The 21,150-nt window shown below is 51.1% G+C and overlaps 1 protein-coding gene and 2 long non-coding RNA genes across 3 annotated transcripts in view; 1 reads left to right on the top strand and 2 right to left on the bottom strand.

The window, feature by feature from the left end:
- Positions 1 to 3,875, bottom strand: part of LOC119038941 (uncharacterized) — a 6,611-nt gene extending 2,736 nt beyond the window's left edge. The window contains exons 1-2 of the long non-coding RNA XR_005080508.2: positions 3,793 to 3,875; positions 2,512 to 2,682 (exon numbers count right to left, since the gene is read on the bottom strand). This is a non-coding gene — a long non-coding RNA (uncharacterized LOC119038941). The remainder of the gene's footprint in view (positions 1 to 2,511; positions 2,683 to 3,792) is intronic.
- Positions 1 to 12,787, bottom strand: part of LOC128628272 (uncharacterized) — a 25,684-nt gene extending 12,897 nt beyond the window's left edge. Inside the window, exon 1 of the long non-coding RNA XR_008392587.1 lies at positions 12,687 to 12,787. This is a non-coding gene — a long non-coding RNA (uncharacterized LOC128628272). The remainder of the gene's footprint in view (positions 1 to 12,686) is intronic.
- A 116-nt stretch (positions 12,788 to 12,903) lies between these two features.
- Positions 12,904 to 21,150, top strand: part of DGAT2 (diacylglycerol O-acyltransferase 2) — a 32,398-nt gene continuing 24,151 nt past the window's right edge. The window contains exon 1 of the mRNA XM_037131508.2: positions 12,904 to 13,146. Coding sequence (XP_036987403.2) covers positions 13,107 to 13,146 — 40 coding nt within the window. The 5' untranslated portion in view covers positions 12,904 to 13,106. The remainder of the gene's footprint in view (positions 13,147 to 21,150) is intronic.

Below are 21,150 nucleotides of genomic sequence, written 5' to 3' on the forward strand. Positions count from 1 at the left end.
CAATTCCAAGAAACACATGTGTTCATTATTCTGGGAGAGGACTGGAGAGGGACTTATTGCCCTGAGATATTATAATTACAGGGGTTCCTGTTTTGTTGTCTTCCTGTTGGCTAGAGGGTCTGGGTCTCTCCTAGTGACAAGCATACACTCTGACTGGAGCCCCTGGGAGCAGGAGCCTCTCTCGAAGGACAGGCGGCAACGGCAGAGCTGAGGCGCAGAGAGGACGCCTCCTCTGCTTCTCCTGCTTCTCCCGGGCCCCCTGGCCTAGGCCAGGGTTCAGCCTGTGTTTGTATAACCTATGAACTAACCATGCTTTTTACGGATGAACACTTGCAATCAATGTGATGTCAGGGAATGGCAGCTTTGAGTCCCAGTTAAGTGAAACGTTATCCTCCAAAAAATCCCCGTCTTCTCATTAGTCAACCTGTACTGCCACTTGGCATTCAATGATTTACTTTGAATTTTGACCATTAAAATTTTGTGGAAATTTGTGTTCTGTCTTGTTATATAAATATCTAATAGCCTCAGTTTGCCTCTTAGCTCGCAAAGCTTCTGCCAGCTGCCACTTAATCAGGGGCCCTGTGTTCCACTTCAAATCTGTCTTAAGCCACCCCCGGGTCCCCGCTGCACTTTGGAGCCAGAAGGATCTCCCCCCTGCGTAGGTCTTACAAAATCATGTCTCCGATGAAAACCCAGGGGTTTCTCAGTGCTCTCCGGCTGCCTCTAGCGACCTGGCTGGCTCGCAGCCCTTTGCAGTGCGACTCTGCCTCCCTCCTGTGCTTCTCCTTAACCCCTCCAGCCTTCTGAACTTCTTCCGGTTCCCTAGGACACCTTGCTTCCCCTGGAGCCAACATTTTATATAAGCCGTACCTTCTGGCTAAAATGCCTTTTACTCCATTCCTTCCCACTCAAATCCAACTCCTTTTGGTCTTTTAAGAGCCATCTCAGATATCACCTTCTCCAGAAAGCTTTCCCTGGCCCTGTGACCCCCCCCCTCCAGGCCCTTGGGGGCCTCCTCTGAGCTTCCGTGGTCCTCTGCTTCCTATAGCATGGCACTGATCACACTTTTTAATTTTAAATTTTTATTTATTCACTCTAGAGAGAGAGAGAAACACTGATTTGTCGTTCTACTTATTTCTGCACTCACTGGTGGCTTCTTCTTGTAGGTGCCCTGCCTGGGGCTCAGGCCCACGCCCTGGGAGTTCCCCGGACAATGCTCTAACCAGCTGAGCTCCCAGGCTAGGGCTTGATTACACTTTTGAAATGTCTGTGACCGCTATCAGCCTGGGGGCCGCACAGGAGCTCCAGCCCCCCAAACTAAAGTCAGTTTGATTCTGCACTGATGTCCCTTGCTTCCCAAGAACAATCCTCCCACTGCCTCCTGCCATTTGGAAAGGAAGCAGGCTGCCAGCCAGGGGTTGGGGCTGCCTGTCAGGAGCCCCAGTTCATTTCCTCCCCTGGACTGCAGATCTCACTTGTACAGTGGAGCCAGGGAGCCTGTGGCCCACGGATGACCTAATGCCTGGGTCAAAGGTGGAAGTGGAACCTTGGCAGACGTGGAGAGGGTGAAGGGGGTGGCAGCTGAGTTCCCAGGCACAGACAGACAGAAGCCTGGGCTCTAGGGCTGCATGATCTGGCCATTCCAGCCAAAGGTCAGTCCTCAGCTGCAGCTGGCCCAGCCCTGGACTCTGCCTCCCCATCCCCCTATTTTTCCCTCTCCTGAACAGGAATAAAAAGAGCCTTGGCTGGTTGTGCTTTTGGAATGAGCTTAGGAAGATGCATGTACAAGCAAGTGTGCACGTCTGTGGATTTATTTCTTCAAGAGTAGCCATGTGTGAATATGGGCTGTATAAAAAGTGTGTACATGCCTGCGCATGAGCCTGTGTGTATACATCTGTGTGCACATATATTCACAAAAGGATGCTCCTGCGCCCCAGGTGTCCAAGCGTGCATGGTTGTGTGTGTGACTCAGCGCTCAAGTAAAGACAGGAGTTGAGAGGAGTTGAGAGTCAAGCCCCCTCAGCCCTGCCAAACTACCACATCTGGTTCTTTGGGGCTCCTCTCATGCTGTACCCTCCTTTCTTATTCCTAAGCCCCCCTAGGCTTCAGGATCCCAGCCTATCAGTACCTTCTCCCCTTCTGTCATTGACCTAGTGCTGCTGGGAAAGACCCAGAATCATGAAATATTAGGAACCATGAATCCTCAGGGCGGTGCTGGGGATGCCATCATTACTCCACCGGATTCCCTTTCGTCATTGATGTGGACCCTATTCTGTACTTCTGTTGATTTTTCTTTCAAACCACCTGCCCTTGCAACTCTCCTGGGCTTGCCTGGGGCCACCAAAGATACTTTTCACTGAGTGCAGAGTACAGTAAACACCTGGGAGTTTGTGTTTCCCCCTCCCACCCTACCCCATCCCAGGGCACCTTAGCCAAGACTAACTGGTGAAAGCCAGCTGCCTGCTCTAAGCTGGAACAAATTCTAGGCATTATCTTCGCTCCAGGGCTCACCTGAGGGATCTGGCCGAGGCTGCTCCTGATTCAGATTCACACCCTGCGTAGTTTCTTCCCCTTCCTTTTCCGGCTGCCCCAGCTCCTCCTCCAGTTCTCCTGCAGGCATTTCCTCAATAAACCAGTCTCACAGGTCTCCTCAGCACGAGGTCTGCTTCTCAGAAACCTGACCTAAGACTAGGAGATGGGCTTAGAAACTACCTCCCCAGACCCCCGCTAAATGAAGAGGATGTTGAGACCCAGAGGGGGACATGTGCCTCCCCAGGCTTACCCCTTTGGCAAGATGTACTCCCACCCTTGGTCTCGGTAGCCCCACCAGCCACCATACTCCCCACCTGCCCTGCAGACCTGAGGCCGTCTCTGAAACACCCCCAGCAGACCTGGATTAGAAAGGTTTCTTAAGCCTACTCAGGTCCCCTTCTGAGGGTGTCTCCTTAAACCATCTCTCCTTGGAGAGATGAAGCAGTCAGGGCAGAAAGCAGGAAAAAAAAATATTTCAAGAGGGGTCAGGGAGACAAGAACTGCTCTGCCAATACCCCTCACCGCCCTGCCTTCAAGGGCGCACAGCTAGGAGGCAGAGGGTGCTCTGCTTGACAGTCTAGACCTTCTCTTTCTTGATGAGGCCTCTTGTGGTAGAAAAGGTGCCATTCTGGACCTGGCCAGATGGCTCGATTGGTTGTCCCACACACCAAAAATGTCGCTGGTTTGATCCCTGGGCAGGGCACATACCTAGGTTGCAGGTTTGGTCCCTGGTCAGAGCATCTATGGGAGGCAACTGATGGATGCTTCTCACATGATGTCTCTCTCTCTCTCCCTACCACTGTCCCTTCTCTCTCTAAAAATCAATAAGCATATCCTAAGCTGAGGATTAAAAAAAAAAGACACCATTCTGGGAACTGGGAGGCCTGGATCCCCACAGCAACTCCACCATCACTTGGCTGAGTGATGTTCAGGGAGTCTAGAGACCCTCTGTGGGACCCGATTCCCCCGTCTGTGGAAGGCCCACAATGGGACTCTGCAAAGTCTGGTGTTTGGAGCATAAGATTCAAGCCTCAAACTCACTTAAAACTATTTTTAGAGAGAGGGAATGGGAGAGAGAAAGGGGAGAAACATCGAGTGGTTGCCTCTTGTGTGCCCCCAATCAGGGGCCTGACCTGCGCAACCCAGGCATGTGTCCTGACTGGGAATCCAACTGGCCACCTTTTGGTTTGCAGAAGATGCCCAACCCACTGAGCCACACCAGTCAGGGCTCAAACCCACTTGTCATGATGTAGCACTCACTGAATGAATGAGCCAGCTGCTTCCCCGTCTGCGTCTTCCTTTCCTCATTTGTCAAAGCTGATGACCGAGGACTGACCTCAAGGCTTGTTGGGAGATTAAATGAAATAACGCACACAGAGCGCTTGGCAGGTCCCCAGCACATGGCGAACTCTGGGAAGCAGGTGATTATTTTTGCTCATGTTATGTACCATCCACAGTTATGTAACTGGCTGGGTCCCGTGTCCTTGCTGATGTGACATAACCCCCATGCTTCATAAAAGCCGGAGGATGTTCATGAGGGAGACACTGTCTGATGCAGGGAGAGTTTAAAGGGCTCCCCTTCTCCCTAGTCTACCTGCCCTGCCTCTAAGCCTTCTCCAGGTTCAGAAAAAGAAATAGCTTCCCCAGGAGCTTGAGGTCAGGGCGAGTGCCCCAGGACAGATGGGCTACCCCGGGTGGGAGTGGGTGGGCACATGTGTGTCTGAGAACCTCTGCTGAAGGACACGGCCGGACAGTGCCCTTCACCTTCAGTGAAGTGGATAGAAATAATGCAGGCTTAACCCAGTTAGAAAATGCACTCATTGCATCATATTTCTTTTCAAATTTTAAAAATTCTCATAAAATGTAAGTCCCATAAAGTTTACCATCTTGACCATGGTGAAGTGCACGCTTGGGTGGCATTCATATTGTGGTGGCCGCCACCACCACCCATCCCCAGAAACCCTGCATCCTGCAGACTGAAACTCTGTCCCCATCAAACAGCGGGAGCCCATTCCCCCCACCCTCCTGACCTTTTTTTTTTTAATCTGTGCAAGAATTGAGTTTGGTGGTGTGTTCCCTTTGATAAATGTTACTAAAGGTTTCCTAGGTGCCTGGCACCGTGCTATGCTTGAAACACGGGAGGAGCTCAAGGCTCCTCTCTGGCTCTGAAGGTTTAGGATTCATAAGCCTGAACAATGGAAGAGAATTTGTTTTCATCTCGTTATTCAACAAAACTCTCCTGATCCTGTCAAGCCCATGGGGCCAGGAAGCAACAATGGAGGACGCCCTCCTCACAGCACAGCACCACCCACCACAGCCCATGGAGGTGTTTGCATCTGGTGCATGGCTCCAACCACCAGCCATCCAGGCTTCCCCCACCCAGGCCTCTGCCTCACCAAATCCTACCCACCCTCCCACAGAGGAAGGCACAAGATGCTGCAAAAATGTAGGAGAACAGACCCTGCCTGGACTCTGAGGAAGAGCGTTGCATCCTGGGTTCCAGGCTAGCTCTACTCTGATCTCACTGGGTGACCCTGGCCTAATCTCCTCCCCTTTTCGGGTCTTTTAGGATCTCACTCTGTTCACTGTCAATGGGGACTAACATACACCTGGCACACACACCCCAGGAGGCCCTTGTTACTGCCAAATGAGGCCATGACTAGGAGTGAACTTTGACTATTAAAGTGTTCTGTGAACACCATAAAAGATAACTGACCATCCAAAGCAGAATAGTAGCAATATATCATAGAGTTCATAACAGCTGCAGATAAAAAAGGTATTATATAACCAAAATGGCACAAAGGACAGGGGTAAGGAAATGGAAGAATACTTTTTATAAGGTCCTTATACTGTATGTGAAATGATACATTATTCAAAGGTAGAATCTGATAACTTTATTTTTTAATATATTTTATTAATTATGCCATTACAGTTGTTCTATTTCCCCCTCTTCATTCCCCTCCACCCTGCACACCCCTCCCCCACCTTTCCCCCTTTAGTTTATGACCACGTGTCTCAAGTTCTTTAGCTTCTATATTTCCCCTACTATTCCTGCCCTCCCCCTATCTACTTTCTACCTACTGTCTATGCTACTTATTTTCTGTACCTTCTCCCCCCTTCTCCTTCTCCCACTCCTGTTGCTAACCCTCCATGTGATCTCCATTTCTGTGGCTCTGCTTCTGTTTTAGGAGTCCTCTTAGTTCGCTTTTGTTTTAGGTGTGGTTCTTAATAATTGTGAGTTTGCTGTCCTTTCACTGTTCATCTTTTTATCTTCTTTTTCTTAGATAAGTCCCTTTAACATTTCTTATAATAAGGGCTTGGTGATGATGAACTCCTTGAATTTGATCTTATCTGAGAAGCACTTTATCTGCCCTTCCATTCTAAATGAAAGCTTTGCTGGATAGAGCAATCTTGGTTGTAGGTCTTTGGATTTCATGACTTGGAATACTTCTTTCCAGCCCCTTCTTGCCTGTAAGGTCTCTTTTGAGAAATCCGCTGACAGTCTGATGGGAACTCCTTTGAAGGTGACTGTCCCCTTATCTCTTGCTGCTTCTAGGATTCTGTCCTTCATTTTAATCTTGGCTAATGTAATGATGATGTGCTTTGGTGTGTTCCTTCTTGGGTCCAACTTCTTTGGGACTCTCTGAGCTTCCTGGTCCTGGAAGTCTATTTCCTTTGCCAGACTGGGAAAGTTCTCTTTTATTATTTGTTCAAATAAGCTTTCCACTTGTGGCTGTTCCTCTTCCCCTTCTGGTACTTCTATAATTCGGATGTTGGAACATTTAAAGATGTCCTGGAGGTTCCTAAGACTCTCCTCATTTTTTTGAATCCTGTTTCTTCATTCTTTTCTGTTTGGTCATTTTTTTTTCCTTCTGGTCCACTCCCTTGATTTGAGTCCCAGTTTCTTTTCCATCACTATTGGTTTCCTGTGCATTATTCTTCATTTCAATTAGTTTACCCTTCATTTGTTCCTGTAATTTGTGACTAAAATCAACCAGTTCTGTGGCATCCTCATCACCAGTGTTTTGAACTGTGCACCTGATAGGTTGGCAATTTCTTGGTTGCTTATAGTTATCGGCTCCAGGGGTTTGAGTTCTTCTTGAGCCATGTTTTGATCTGCTCATGCCTGTTATGTATGAGGAGTGGAGCCTTAGGTGTTCACCAGGGCAGGGCCACCCAGGTCGTTGTTTTGTGACTGCTGTATGTGGGGCCGGGGTCAGAGAGGGAGCAGTAGTGGTCCCCTCTGCTGCTTCCCGCTGCTGGGGCCTTCGAGGTCTATCTCACTGCTCACTCCTTTGCTGGTTCATCTGCACTCGTGACCGAGGTCAGCCTGACACCTTGCGCCCTCACTGAGTCCACTAATCACTACCCCACACCTGAGATCCGCCCTTGGCTGCCTGTGCGCCTGGGTTGGGGGACCTTTTTTGCCCAACCCTACTCTGCTGCTAGCTCCGCCCCTCTTACCGGTCTGGCTGAATGGTTCGTTGTTGTCGGACTTTCATATAGTTCAATTTTCTGTGGTTTAGCTGCATTTTTGTTGCTAAAACATTGTTGTCTTTAAACTTGGTTGTGCAAGAAGACACAGTGTTTTCACCTACACCTCCATCTTGGCAGATGTCCTCAGAATCTGATGACTTTAAAATGTATTGTAAACCACTAGTCAACCACTAAAGAGTGTTCATAGAGGTACAGTCAATAACCAAGTAGTAGAATAAAATGAAATCATAATAAAACATTAAATTAATCCTCAAAAGGCATGAAGAGAAGAAAAAAGGTATATAAGATCAGACAGTGGAAAACAGAAAATAACTAGCAAGGTGGTAGATTTAAATTCTGCAATATCAATAATTATATTAATAGTGAAAAGACCTAAACACCCAATTAGAAGGCAGTGAATGTCGAACTGAATTTATTTTTAAAGACTCAACTATATGGTATCTGTAAGAACCTCATTTTAGATATAAAAACATAGCCCTGGCTGGTGTGTCTCAGTTGGTTGGAGCATTGTCCTATAAATCAAAAGGTCGTGGGTTCGATCCCCAGTTGGGGCACATACGAGAAGGCAACCAACAATGTTCCTCTCTCACAATGACTCTCTCTCTTTCTTTCTCTTCTTCTCTCTCTAAAGGCAATTTAAAAAATGTCCTCGGGTGAAGATAAAAATTTTTTAAAATAAATATAAAAACATAGGTTAAAAAGGGATAAAAAAAGTTACATCATTCAAACACTAATCCAGAGAAGTCTAGGGTGGCTTTTAGATTTCAGAATAAATATCACAGGAACATAGAATGGATTCATACAATGGTAATGGAGCCACTCTCAAAGAAGACACATAAGCCTAAGTGCACAGAGCCAAAAACACAGGTATCTCAAATACATGAAGCAAAACCTGATGGAGCTGAAAGAAAAACTGGACTAATCCACAGTATGGTTGGTGACATCAGACTTTCTCTCTTCACACAGTAATTGAGAGAACAAAAGTAGACAAAAATCACAAGAAGACCAAAGACCGAAACAGCAGCCTCAGACAGACTGGCCTATCTGCTGTTTATAAAACACTACGCACAACAGCAGCAGAATGAACACTGTTTTCAAATGCACATTGAAGACTCGGGGAAAAAGGATTTTTCCAAGACAGACCCTATTATCATATTCTGACCATGGAACAAATCTCAACAAACGTAAAAGAACTGATATTACATGAAATATGTTTTCTAATTCAAATGGAATCAAACTAGAATGAAATCAGTAATAAAGAAAAGACCCCCAAGTATGGAGAAGCAATACACTTTTAAATAAATAAGTAGTTCAGTGAAAAAAAATTACAAAGGAAGTTAAAATAGTTTGAATGGACTGAAATGAACACATATCAAAATTTATGTGATGCAGCTACACGAGTTTGTAGAAGGAAATTTATAGCATTAAATGCTTATGTTAGGAAATGAGAAAAGCTTAGAACCAGTCACTCAAACTCAAGAAAATCAAATTATATCTGAATTAAGCCAAAGGAAGGAAATAATAAAGAACAGAACTAAATGAACTGGAAGACAGAGAAATGTCTATCTTCAGTGGGTTCTTCAGGTTCTTCAGGTGGGTTCTCTCCCCACCCCCATCCCTCTCTCCCTTACTCCACCCAGGAGTGAGGCCCAGGGGAACAGAACAAGCAAGGACTTCGGCATCAGACCAACTAAGTTTCTTGTCCCCACTCTTTCTTCAACTAGCTATCACCTTTCTAAGCCCCAATTTTTTCATCATTTTAATGTAGTTGCGAACTCATACCTCCAGGGTAATAAAAGTTAAATAACAGGACATTTCTACAATGCTATGTGCAAGGTCAGGGCTAAATCACATCAGTCTCTGGTCTTTACCCTAAAGGACACTTTCCCTGAAAACTCCAGTGAGGACTATATTCCACCTTCTCAATTTGAGCTTGAACTTCAAAAGCTCCAGGAGGGCAAGGACTGGGTCTGTTTTCTCCTCCTGTGAGGACTGGGTAGGCTCACACAGGCCAGAGCCTAGCATGGAGCAGAGTGCTTAGTAAATGTCTGTTTTTTGCCTTTCACCCTGTTGCCTCTCTTAGGGCAAGCGTCCTCTCTGCCTTGCAGGCTGGACAATTACCCTCATCTGTGCAATGGAGAGGGGAGGAGCTAAGGATGCAATTACCCTAAGGAGTCTCAGAGGGGCAAGTGTCCAACTCCTCATTAGCTCCAGAGCTGTACCCATAATTCCTAATGGCAGAATAACACTGCTGACTGAAGGGGCGTAGGGGGAAGTACCACCCTTGGTAAAGCACCCCCTTGTTCTCCAATCAAGCTCTGCCTGGTAGCTAGACTTCTCTAGCTGTGGTCTGGCCAAAGCGTCTGTAGGCGAGGTTGGGAGATGATAAAGGAAAGGTGACCCAGGACTGGGAGCCTTCCTGTTCACACACTGGCAGGAAGAGCAGGACAGGCCATTACGGATAAAAATGTGGGGATGGCGGACTGTGTGGGGAGGGGCCAGGACAAGTTAGTACCTTGTGTGAGCCCCCATGCTCGCCTCACACAGGGGAGAACAGTCCCAGAACCCGGAAGGCTGTCAAGAATTGTCTTCTCTGGGCTACTCAAATACTAGAGCTGGTTTGCCATCCAAAGCCCATCTGGACCAAACTGCTCAAGCATTAGCTATAGGCTTAGCAGCCGGGGCTGACAGGAGGGAACTGTCACTTGGTGAGGTGGCCCAGAAGCAAGTGATGGCCCCTTCAGTCCTTGGACTGGCCTTCTGCACCTTTGGTGGGTGCTCCCTTATGTGTGTACGGAGCCTAAACTGGGACAGGTTTTCCCCCCACTCCCCATACCCGCCCCGGCTCTAAACCACCAAACCACTCGATCTTTCTAACCTCCCAGTCTAATCAGGGTGCTCCTCTGCTCACACCCCTTCTTTGTTCGACCCCCACAGAATAAAGCCCCAGCTTCTTGTCTCGATTGCAAGGCCCTTCAGTTCTGGTCCCTGCTGACCTCTCGGGCTGTATCTTCTGTCCCTCCCCTGCCTGTATCCTTCTTCCAGCCCCACCAGGGTGTAAACGGTTCCCATATCTAGGCCTCTGCCTGAACACCCTTCTCCTTCCTCTCTGCCAGGCACAGTCGGATGAGGTCCAGCATCTCAGGTCCAGCAGCAATGCCATCTCCTCTTAAATTCCTAACTTACCGGCCCTCCTCAGTGCTCCTGTGGCACTTTGTCTGTGACTCTGTTGTACTCCTTCATCAGTCAGTGCAGCACTGACTGAGCCACTCTGCTGAGCAAGGCCTCATCACCAGGGCACAAGATGATGAGGGTCCTGCCTCCAGAAAGCTCCAGCCCAAGGGAGAGGCAGACACAGCAGACAGACGATGTCAGCACAGGAGGGAAGGGCTGGACTCGGCACAGCCTCCCATGACCCCCTATAGCACAGCCTCGCTGGCTGGCTGCAAACACTAGCTTTGGGACACCGTCTCTTGGCTAGGTCTCCTTGAAGGCAAAAACTATGTCTGGTCACCCTCTATGTCCAAAGGAAAGCCAGGCCCAGGGAGGTACACATGGAAAACATGAAGTGGATGAACTTAGGATCTAAACGTTTCAGAGAGGACTTGAAGACCCAAAATCTTGCCACTTAAGATATCTTACTTTCCATAGCACAGTGGTAACACCCTTGTACATGTTATGATTTCATTTGATCCTCAAATATTGAAATGAAATCAACAAGAGAGAAACTGTCACCTCCATTTCATGAGGCAGAAACTGACCCTTAGACTGGGGCAGGATACTTGGCAAGTGAGTGGCAAAGAAAAGGCCAGAACCTAGGCCTCCTGCCTCCCAGCCCAGCTCTGCTGCTTAGATCATACTATCATGCGAGTGGGCAGGCTCCAGCCCACGCCTCCTCCACAGGAGACCCTTTTGAAAGAGGCACATCCACACACTGTGTTCCTTCCAAGCCAGCAGGAATCTTTCCTCCAAGTAGACCCCAAAACACCTTTGGGGAGAGGATGCAGGAACCCAGTGGCATCTTCAGCATCCACCTGGCTGCACTCTTTACCCAGAAATACACCTGTTCCTACCTCCGGGCCTTTGCACATTCCAACCCCATGACCACACAGATCTGCTATGCTGCTAGCCTTCCCTTAGTTTCCTTAAAGGCACCAAAGGCTTTTCAGCCTCAGAGCCTCACCACATGTTCTACCTAGATGGTTTTTCTTCTCCTCCTCATCAACTTATGCCTCAGAGTTCAATGATGTTTTCTCATAGAAGTTTACTTCTATGGCCCTGAAAGGGTTGAACAAATAGAAGTGTTTCTAAGTCCCATCAGTGGCATTTGCCACATGCTGCCTTGGCACTGTGGCTTCTGTCATACTCCTCCCCCTGAGGTGGTAAAGGTCTCAACAGCAGACACTCCCCCTTCTCTTAGGCTGTTACCCCACACTGCCTTGCTCAAACTGTGCCCAAGAAATGTCTTTTCACTGACGTGCTTGTTGCCCCCACCCCTCCGCTCACCCCCAACATCCAATAAGTCATTTCACCACAGTCCCATCGAGCTCACGGCCTCTTGCACTTGTCTCTAGACCGGGCCTTTCGCTCTGTTCCCTCCACCACCGCCCCAGCTCGGGGCTCAGCCCCTCTGACCTGGGTCCCTGCCACAGCTCCCCACTGCCCTCTGGTCTCCAGCCCTTCCCAGCCATTCCAGTTATGGTTGGAAGGCTCTAAAACACTCATCTGACCACCTGTCATTTCCCTACTCAAAGCCATTCCCAAAACTCCACTCCCACCCCAACATCCCAAGAGTGGCACTCGAGGACTTTCATCAGATCAAGCCCAGCCTCCTGTCCACCGCTGCCTGAGCTCCGCCCACTTCAGGTGCCCTAGCGCTGCCCCCAGTGTGCTGGCCTTTCTAAGGTTTTATCCTGCCTGTCCTTCCTCCACCTTCCATCTACAATACTACTCATCCGCGTACACTGAAAATAATTTTGGAACCCTTTCTGTGCGCCCGACATTATGCTAGGCTGTTTTCATACCTAACCTCTCCTAGTTCTCAAAACACCTCACAAAAATAATTGTTTTTATTCCCCTTTGACCAATATGGAAACTGAGATTTGAGAAAGGTAGGGTCAGAACTGGACGCCAGGTTTATCCGATTCCGAAGCTGCTGTGCACTAACCTCTTTGGGAAGTGCACCTAGTCCCAAGGCAGGGACTTCTCTCTTTCCCCAGAACTGCCGCCAGCATGTTTGTGCAACCAACACCTCCCCACCCCCACCGTCATCACCCACGTGAGCGTCCCAAGTGCAGGGCCTGGGCTGGCTGGTCTGGATCCCGGCCCTCAGCAGCGCACAGGTAGATGCTCTGTGCGGTTTCTTAACAAAGAGATGGAAGGAAAGTTAGAGGCAGCTGGGGTGGTTTAGGAGCCCAACCAACCCTAACGTACCTAATCCCTGATCCCGACAAGAGACGGGGCCGCGGCATCTATAGCCAAGGACCGGCCTTGTCAAAAGACTTAAAACACAACACCCGGGTCACATGCCCTTGGCTTGCCCCCTGCACAGGCTCGGTTCCCACCTGCCAGTTTACGGTCTAGCAGCCAGGCGGTACCAATCTCCGCAAGAGAGCGTCAGAGGAGCGGATACAGGACGCAGCAGGACGCAGACTCACCTCTTGCAATGATTTGACCTCCACCCCTAGCCCGCTTGCCGGCTCATCCCCGCCAAGCTGGGGGCCAGCAGAGCAGAGCCGGAGCAGGTCTCAGGAGGAAGTGGCACGTGCCGGGGTTGGAACGCCGGCCCCAGCCCCGCCCCCGCCTTCACCGGGCCCCGCCCCGTTGTGAGGTTATAAAATGCGGCGCTCCGAATCACGAGCTCAGTGGCCACGGCTAGAGCTTCGAGTTCGGCTGCTCCTCCCACCGCCGAGGGCCGAGAGCCGCCAGCTCCGGTGCAGCCGTAGCAGCGCCGGCGTCAGCGCCGTTCCTCGGCTCCAGTCCTCGGCGCGAACCCCTGGCCCCGGCGGCCGGGGCATGGGCCAGGGGCGCAGGGTAAGGCGGCTTCCCGCACGGCCTTTACCTGCACCGGCTTCAGCATGAAGACCCTCATAGCCGCGTATTCCGGGGTCCTGCGAGGTGAGCACCCGCCTGAGCGGCCCATAGTGAGGGCTGGAATGGAAGGGTCTGTGCTGTCACGTGAGGTGTCTCGGCGATGGGGTGATGAGAGTATGGGAGATATAAATTGTCACCACCAAGGGGTCTGCGTGGGTTTTCGGGCTTTCTCGTCCTGGGGCTACGAAGCTGCAAGAAGGTTTTCGGAAAAAGCTGTGATGAAGGGCTCTAACGACCAGCAGGATTGTGTTCTTATAATGAGGGTGTGCTGCTGGAGGACTGGCCACGGTGCAGGTTAAGGTCTTATCCCCTTTTCTTTTGGGAAAGCCTGTCGTTCCCGTCCCCGCCCCTTCCTCGCAGATCACCTGGGTCTGGGATGAGGGAAGAATAATGGTTACCTGGCCTGATCCAGGCAGTTTGGCATGGTAGTCACGTCTGGGTTCATTCTCCACTCTAGCACGCATCAATATTTGCATCCGCTCTTACATCACTTTCCTTGCCCCAGCCTGTTTTTCTCATTAGTGAAATAGGGATGATATTTGACAACTCTCCAGCCCCCAGCATTATTGGTGACCCCTAGCAGTTACCCCCTCCCCTTTCTCCTCACTTGAGGGAGCAAAGGGGAGAGACTGGCTGGGGCAGAGTCACAAGGCTTCTGCACTCAACCGAAACAGCCACCAGACAGAGACGTGCCTGACGGGACCCGTGTGCCGGCACTGTCCTCTGTCCAACATCCATCCTCCAGCTCAGGCTCTGGAGCCCCCTCAGAAGCAACTGTGAGCCTGGCACATGTAAAAGTGGGCAGAGGACCCTGGGTGAATGGGACAGAGCTGAGATCAAATTCCAGAGCTTTCCCCCTGGAGGCAGATCCTCCCTTCCCCCTCCCACACCCCACCCCCACAGGTGCGGCTGGAGAAGTACAGGACTTGCTTAAGGTATCTTTAACAAAGGCCTTAAGGAGGGGATTAAACACAAGTCCAGGAGACTCTGGGAAGTCAACATAGCTGTCCTGGTCTGAGTGTCTGTCTTGCTTGAACCCTCCCTCCCTGCCTCACTCCCTCCCCGCAAGTCTTTATTCTGCTTGCTGAACCTGTCCTACTCAGGATTTTTCTTTAGCAACTAACAATCCCCTATTCCATCTAGCTTCATTATAAAAATAAGCATGTTAATTATTGGAATTTTGAGAAGCATAGAAAAACAGGATGAAAATTTAAATTGCTGGTATCGACTATCCAAAGATAGTTCTCTGTTGCCATTTTAGTACATTCTTTATACTTTTGTTTGTACACATTATATAGGTAAAGTCGAGGGCATGCTGTACATAGATTCTGGAGCCTGTTTCCTCCCTCTCGACGCTACATTGTGATTATTTCCTTCTGTTACTCAAAATCACACACAATATTCTGGTGGCTGTATCACTGTGGAGCAGTGTCACAGGTTAACTGTGTCCTGGGCGTTGTCGTTCCCTGTGAGATTGTCGCTATGACTGCTTGCCCTCTTGGTCTGGGTGCTGCTTGCTCTTGGAGAGGTACTGCACTGCCGTTGCCGTCTGGAGGGGCAAGCAGCTTAAGCTGCCCAGTGCGCCCGGCCCAGTAGCCTCTGACAGCCTCTTCTCTCACTTAAGAGTGCTGGTCTGTTCACTGTGCCCTTTGGGGGCCCATAAGAAGGGGAGGAAGGGACTTACCCATATTCAGGCTTTAAAAAATGCTCTTGGCTCCAGGGAATGGGCCAGGGATGCTCTCTGTGCTGGTCCTTCCTGGTCATCCCCTTCCCTCATCTTGCTCCCCGCAGGCTGGGAACCATGTCTTCCAGGGGCCAGGGCCCCTGGCTCTCATGCTTTTGACCTAGAGTTCGTTATTTAGGAGGACTTCTAGGGCATGATTTTGACCAAGTGACTTAATATCATATTAGGAGCATTTTCCCCATGTTGTTATCAGATCTTGAAAACACTGGTTTTTGTTTTATTTTTGTTTTTTAATTGGCTGCAAAGAATTCCATCATGGGATGTAGCAAGGGCTGGTATGAAATACGAGCCAATCAATTTAGCTCTCTGGGATCTGCTTTGATGAAAGACTGGGTGGAGTAGGGGAGGGTGCTGAAGCAAATTTTGTGTTATCTAGATATCTCCATTAGACCTGCTTTCTACCTCCTTGGCCCTTGACAACACTCTCCAGTGTCCCGGTTTGCCTCTGTAGATAAGGTGCCACAGTTGTGAGGTGGTGAACACCCTGTTAGTGGCAGTATTCAAGGAGAGACCATGGATTCTGTGAAGGGAAGTCCTGCAATGGGTGAGAGATTGAATAGACACCTTGGTGCCTGATTTCTTGACCACAAGAAAAGGCCAGCTATGGGAGCATGGGTGGGCGGGTGTCTGTCAGGAGGGAGGCGGGAGTCTGTGTTGATTAATCTCTGAAGGACTGTCCTGTGTTGGGGTGAAGGCTGTAGAGTTAGGCACATTTGCATCCCTGCCTTCGCCCCTGGACAGGAGGCTCTTCTAGTCAGAGCCCTCTAATGCCTGCCTCTGTCCCTAGGGTTCAACCCATGACCCAGCATGAGACGGTGACCGCCCCAGTGACGTTCTGAGCTGATTGTTGTGTATGGTTTCAAACAGCAAGGCCTGGCACAGGGGTGGGTTTATGGGCTCATAATGATTTTGCCGTATTGGAGGAATTCTTTCTAATAGCTGTTAAGGACTGCTGCAGGCTCAGTGTGGGTGGGGGTGAAGCTCCCCATCACGGGGGGTGGGGTTGCAGGCAGGCACTTGGTGGGGAGGTAAGACTAAGAGGCTAGATTGTTGGGGGGTAACTCTGGAACCGAGGCGTGGTACGGTTACCTAACTCAGTCCTAAACTGTAGGATGAGAACGTCATTCTGATGTTCTCTTCTTCCCTAATTTGCTGTAGCTTTTCCCCTCCCCTGTCCAACTTCCCCACTGCACAGAGGCCACTTTTGGGTTATCTGTGATGCCAGTGGCTCATCTGGGCTGGGAAAGAAGGTCCGAGAGTAATATTTACTAGCAGGCTGGGTGAGTCAGTACCAGTGTGGAAATCCTGCCCCACCCCCCTCCTCCTACCTCCAAATACAGTAGCAATACTTGAGTCATAAAAGCATAACTATCTGTTAACAGTGGATCTGGCCCAGACCTTAAGTTACAGATGGGACAGTGAGTGCCCCAGAGAGGGGGCTCTGGTCTGGAGTTATCAGAGCCAGGGTTAGAACCCAAGCCCATCTCCTGTCTGTGACTTGCCCCCTTAAACCAAGAGGGAAGTGTGGTGAGGCAGCAAAGGGCTGAGCACAGGGCTCTGGCCATTGTAGGTGCTCAGCTGCTTCCAGTTTTCATGATGTGGGTGGCAGGCCACCCCTCCCGGGCTTTTTGAGGAAGCCCTCCCACTGCAGTTCGCCCTGATGGGTGGCGCCTCCACGAGCCCTCGGAGCATGGACGGCAGGCGGACTGCCAGTTGCCCCTCATCCCACTTTGAACCTCTCAGACTCCTCCCTGTGGCCATGAAGCCCCGTGCGAGCAGCTCCACTGCTTCGTGGCCTCCTCACCTCCCACGCTGTGCTCGGGAATGGCCGGCGGTCTTCCCGTCCCTGCAGCATCCCCACCAGTTCAGCCCCGCCTCGCTGCCCTTCTGCCCACATCTTTGCACAGCTGGCTTCCTACTCTTCAGCCCCCCTCATAGGCCTTTTCGGACCATGCATCTAGAAAGCTGCCCCCCTAGTGGCCTCCCCACATCGTGTTTTATTTTTTTATAATCCTTATCATTATGTAAATTATTATGTGGAGGTCATTGTCTGTTTAGGTCATTGTCTCTCCATAAGAATGTCAGCCCTTGGGAACAGGAACCTTGTCTGTCCTTCTCAGTGTTGTACCTTCGGGCCTGCAGTGCAGTGCCTGGTGGTAGGTGACCAGCAAATATTTGTTGAGTGAATGAATCATTAATGGGTCCTCATCCCTCCTGAGAGCTGCTCTGTCCCTCTTGGCAGGAAGCTCTGTGTGATTCCTCATTCTTCCCCGGGCCTCCTCTGGGTCTGCCTGTGCTGGGGCTGCAGCTGCCCCCTGCCCTGGAGACACCCAGTCTCAGCCCAAGCTGGCTCTAGGGCTGAGTGCGAAGTGGGTGGAGCCTGGCTCACCATGGTCCCCCTCATTGCTTCCAGGGCTTAGAAGCCAGAGAGCTAGAATTCCAGCCCTGGCTTCCCTCCGGGACCTGACCGGCAGCTCACTTCCCTTCTGGGGATCTCACTCCCCCTGTAATATAGGCTCAGAAATCTCAAACCCTCAAGAAAGTGAGCGTGAATGGGAAGTGCTTTGTAAACCAACCTGTGGCACCAAAGGTAGTCCCTGTCATCTATCCTGTGTGACGCTGCACAACAGGTCCCCAGCACTGTGGAGAGTGGCAGGCTCTGCTCTGGGGCATCCAGGAAGCTTCAGCACGGTGGGGACCCTTCAGCTTGTTGATGGAGCGCCTCCTGTGAGTTAGACCCTGGGCTGCGCACAGGTCGGTCGGCCCTGGGACCTGCCTTTGAGGAAGTGGGACTAGGGGGTATACACAAGATGGCCATACGCAGTGACCCACACAGTGTCAGAGAATGAAGCAAGGGAAACTGTGGAGGCCTGGAGGTGAGGGTGGGACAGTTAATCACCTTGGGGTCAGGGAAGGCTTTCTGGAAGAGGTGACATTCAGCGTGGATACTGAAAGATGAGTAGGCATTAGCAAGGCAGGAAGAAACTTTCAGGCACAGGGAATGGCATAAACGGGGGCATGAGACTGGGTGGGAGGGGCAGTCTGACTGCAGGGCCTCCCAGCCCCCAATCTGGCCCGGAGTCCTGGTATGTACCTTAAGGGGCAGAGACGGGCTGCCACACCCAGGCCCGGTGGCTCACCTACACCTGCCTGGGGAGAAAAGGAGCCTGGTGCACTTGGTTTCGTGGCCTCTGCCACTTCTGGGGTCTCCTGCTATGGAGCTGCTGCTAGTAGATTTGAGCGGCTGGGGCTAGGAGTCAGGCCTGGGGTCTGTTCAGCCCCTACTCAGCCCCTGAACTGCTGTGAAGCCTCAGCAAGCCAGGACCCCTTCCTATTCCTAGTCTCCTCATCTGTGAAATGGGCAAAAGTGTCCTAAGAGTATCTGCCTGGGTTATGCTGCAGACCCAAGGAAGCTGAACCCACGAACCATTTGGGCAAATCAGCAGAAGTAGAAAATGTGAATTCCTTTCACATTTTATACTCTCAAATTAGAGTATATTTAACAGCCCTGTGCAAAGGGCCAGGAGCCTCACTCTGCTTCTGCTTCCCGTGTGAACTTGGGCAGACCCTGCCCTATTAGAACCTGGACCTCCTCACCTGTGCAGTGAGGCAGGCTGGCTGGGACGGGCTTCCTCAGGCTCATTTCCAATCTACTGCAGAAATGATTCTAGTCCTGCGCTTGACTGCTGTGGGGCCGTGGGGCGTTGACCTCCTCCTCATTCTTTTCTCAATGTGTCCTTGTGAAAAAGAGCTCATGTCCTGCTGGGGGCCCAGGAAGTTCCCCAGAAGAACTTAGCTCCCCACACTTGCTCATACGTTGTGATAGGGACCTATTTTGAGAACTCCTTGGTGACGTAGGTACAGGCTGACGGTACAGGCGTTGCCATGGCAACCCCTCCCACTTCAGTAGCTATTTTTTAATGTGTCAGAAGGTGGGGGTGGGGAAAGTGGGCCATTGGGGTCCTCAGCAATCACCTGACAGTCCTGGTTACCATTCCGACGTGTTGGGAACACGGAACCCTAAGGGCCCCACTTCCTTGACCTCTCCTCCCAGGACTTCCCCTCCTTCGGGGAAAGCAAGTGCTTGAAAATTCAGGTCTCTGGAGTAGCCTGAGGAGGGGCTTATAGTCTCTTTAGAGGGATCTCTTACCGATAAAAATTCATTAGTACATTCCAGCAGAGCACAGAAGGCCCAGGTTGTCAGGACTTTAGATTTCACCGGATCTCACCCAATCTCCAAATTTAGTGTCAGTGGGGAAACTGAGAACTAGAGAAGCTTGGAGGAGGCCCAGGGTCCCCAGCATCTGTGGATGCCCACGATGCCTGACTGCCTGCCTGTGTCCTACACAGGGTGCCCCAAGGTCCAACAAGCAAGGAGCCACTGAGCCCAGGTGGGGTCCTGAGGCTGAACCAGGCCTTCCGGCCAGCATGCCTGCACAGCTGAGTTGGCTTCCTCTTGGGCCAGATGTCATAATGGGCCCTGCTGTAAGGACCCCTAGTTTGCAAAACAAAACCCTTAAAGTGGGAATTGTTAGTCCCTCCAGAAAAGAACTCACCAATGTGTCTGCACCAGGTAAACAGCTGGCTGGTGGCCTTAGGGCCCTTAGGCTTCAGCTGCAGTTGGTGTAAGGAACTGGGGGGTGGGGAATTGGGGTTGACAATCTTCCAGGCCTCCAGGGTGGCGGTGCTCAGAACTCCCTGACCTGTCATTCCCTGTCCTGAATTTGTGGCCCCCTCTTCACATTCTCACCTAGACTCACACACTCTCACGGTCTCCTTGCTCCAGCCCGGCTGAGCTGCTTACAGTTAAGTCCTCAAACTTGTGCTCTCTCCCTTCCAGGCCTTTGCAGGACTCTGGTGCCTGACCGTGCACCTGCCTCCTGTCGGCCTGGCACACTCGTGCTCATCCTTTACATCTGTTACCTCCTCCAGGAGGGTTTCCAGAGAATATCCCCCAGGTGGATTGGGGGCCTCCTCTAGATTACCTGGCTCAGACTTAGCCCTTTGTGCCTAATTGGTCACCGCCCTATCTCCTGGGGCCATCATAGCTAGGATAGGTGGCCCTGGAGCAGAACTCAGCCTCCAGCAGGGCCCCCCGAAGCAGAGGCAGGGTCTGGCAGCACCCTGCTGCAGCCGGGCCTGGACTGGGTACGTGGGAAGCACTGCTAAATGCATAATAATGTTTGGACCTGGTCCTTCTCCCCCTTCCTCTAGAGCCTTCCGCCTTTACCCTGCCTTTCACACACCCCCTCCAGCTGGAGGGGACCTTTCCCTTCTGATTCCCCAAAAAGTTCCATTTGACCCTCTGTCATGGCCCAGGCCGGTCAGCTGCGGATGGGGCATACCTCTGTTCTGGTCCAGGCCCTGTTTGTTGGTCTCCGTCCCCTTGAGCATCCAGTCGTTCAGCCAACATTGATTGAGTTCCTGCTGTGTCCCTGACCCCATGCTGGGCACAGGGGCCCAGATAAGGAAGACATGGTCCCTGCAAACAAATGCACACTTGTTCTCACAGTGAGAAAAGGCTGAGTAGAGGGGGCACTGAGGTGGGGTGGGCAGAGGAAGGCTTCCCCCAGGAAGGGTCAGCCCTGAATGGTGCAGAAGGTCTCTAAGGGGCCACCCCTCAGTGCCAGGCTGGTGCTGAGCCAGTGGCCAGACTGGACTTGCAGGTGCAAAATTCCACCTGCAGGGAATGCAGGCAGGGCCGTGAGTGAAGGAAGACTTCTGGGAGGGAAGGGATTTCTGACTGAGCATGTGGTAAGATGCAGAATGGGGACAGGCTTGTGGGCAGGTCTTGCGGGAGCCCAGCCCTGGACTCGGACTCCAAAATAACAGGCATGACCCTCCAGAGCCATGACCGAGCCTCTCATCATCGCCTGAGTGGAGTGCCACTGACAGCCACCTGAGGGCCAGGAAGAAAGCTTGCCTCTCACCTCGAAGATGCGGCATCTCTTTGGCACTTGGCCTAGCTTCCTTGGCCTCCCTGGGGCTAGAATGGCCAGTCAGGGTGTCAGTATGTCCATCCTCTGCCTCTGTACAGTACTTGCACCCAGTTCTTTAGAGTAGCTTGAGGTGACTTCCCCACTGTCTACTTAGCAGCTGGTGGCCCGGGGCAGGTGGGCCCCATGGGCACATCCCCCTGGGGATGTGAGCAGGTTGTCGTCCCCACTCACAGAAGCCGTTCACATGTCTGTGACCTCACTGGCATCTTTTTGGGTCTGTAGCAGATGTGCCAGACACTGTTTGGGCCTCTTCCATTAGTTGTTCGGATCCTTCACAACAATCCT

This window comes from Artibeus jamaicensis, unplaced genomic scaffold (genome assembly GCF_021234435.1).
Source record: "Artibeus jamaicensis isolate MK-2021 breed Jamaican fruit bat unplaced genomic scaffold, CSHL_Jam_final contig_64, whole genome shotgun sequence".
Lineage (NCBI taxonomy): Eukaryota > Metazoa > Chordata > Mammalia > Chiroptera > Phyllostomidae > Artibeus > Artibeus jamaicensis.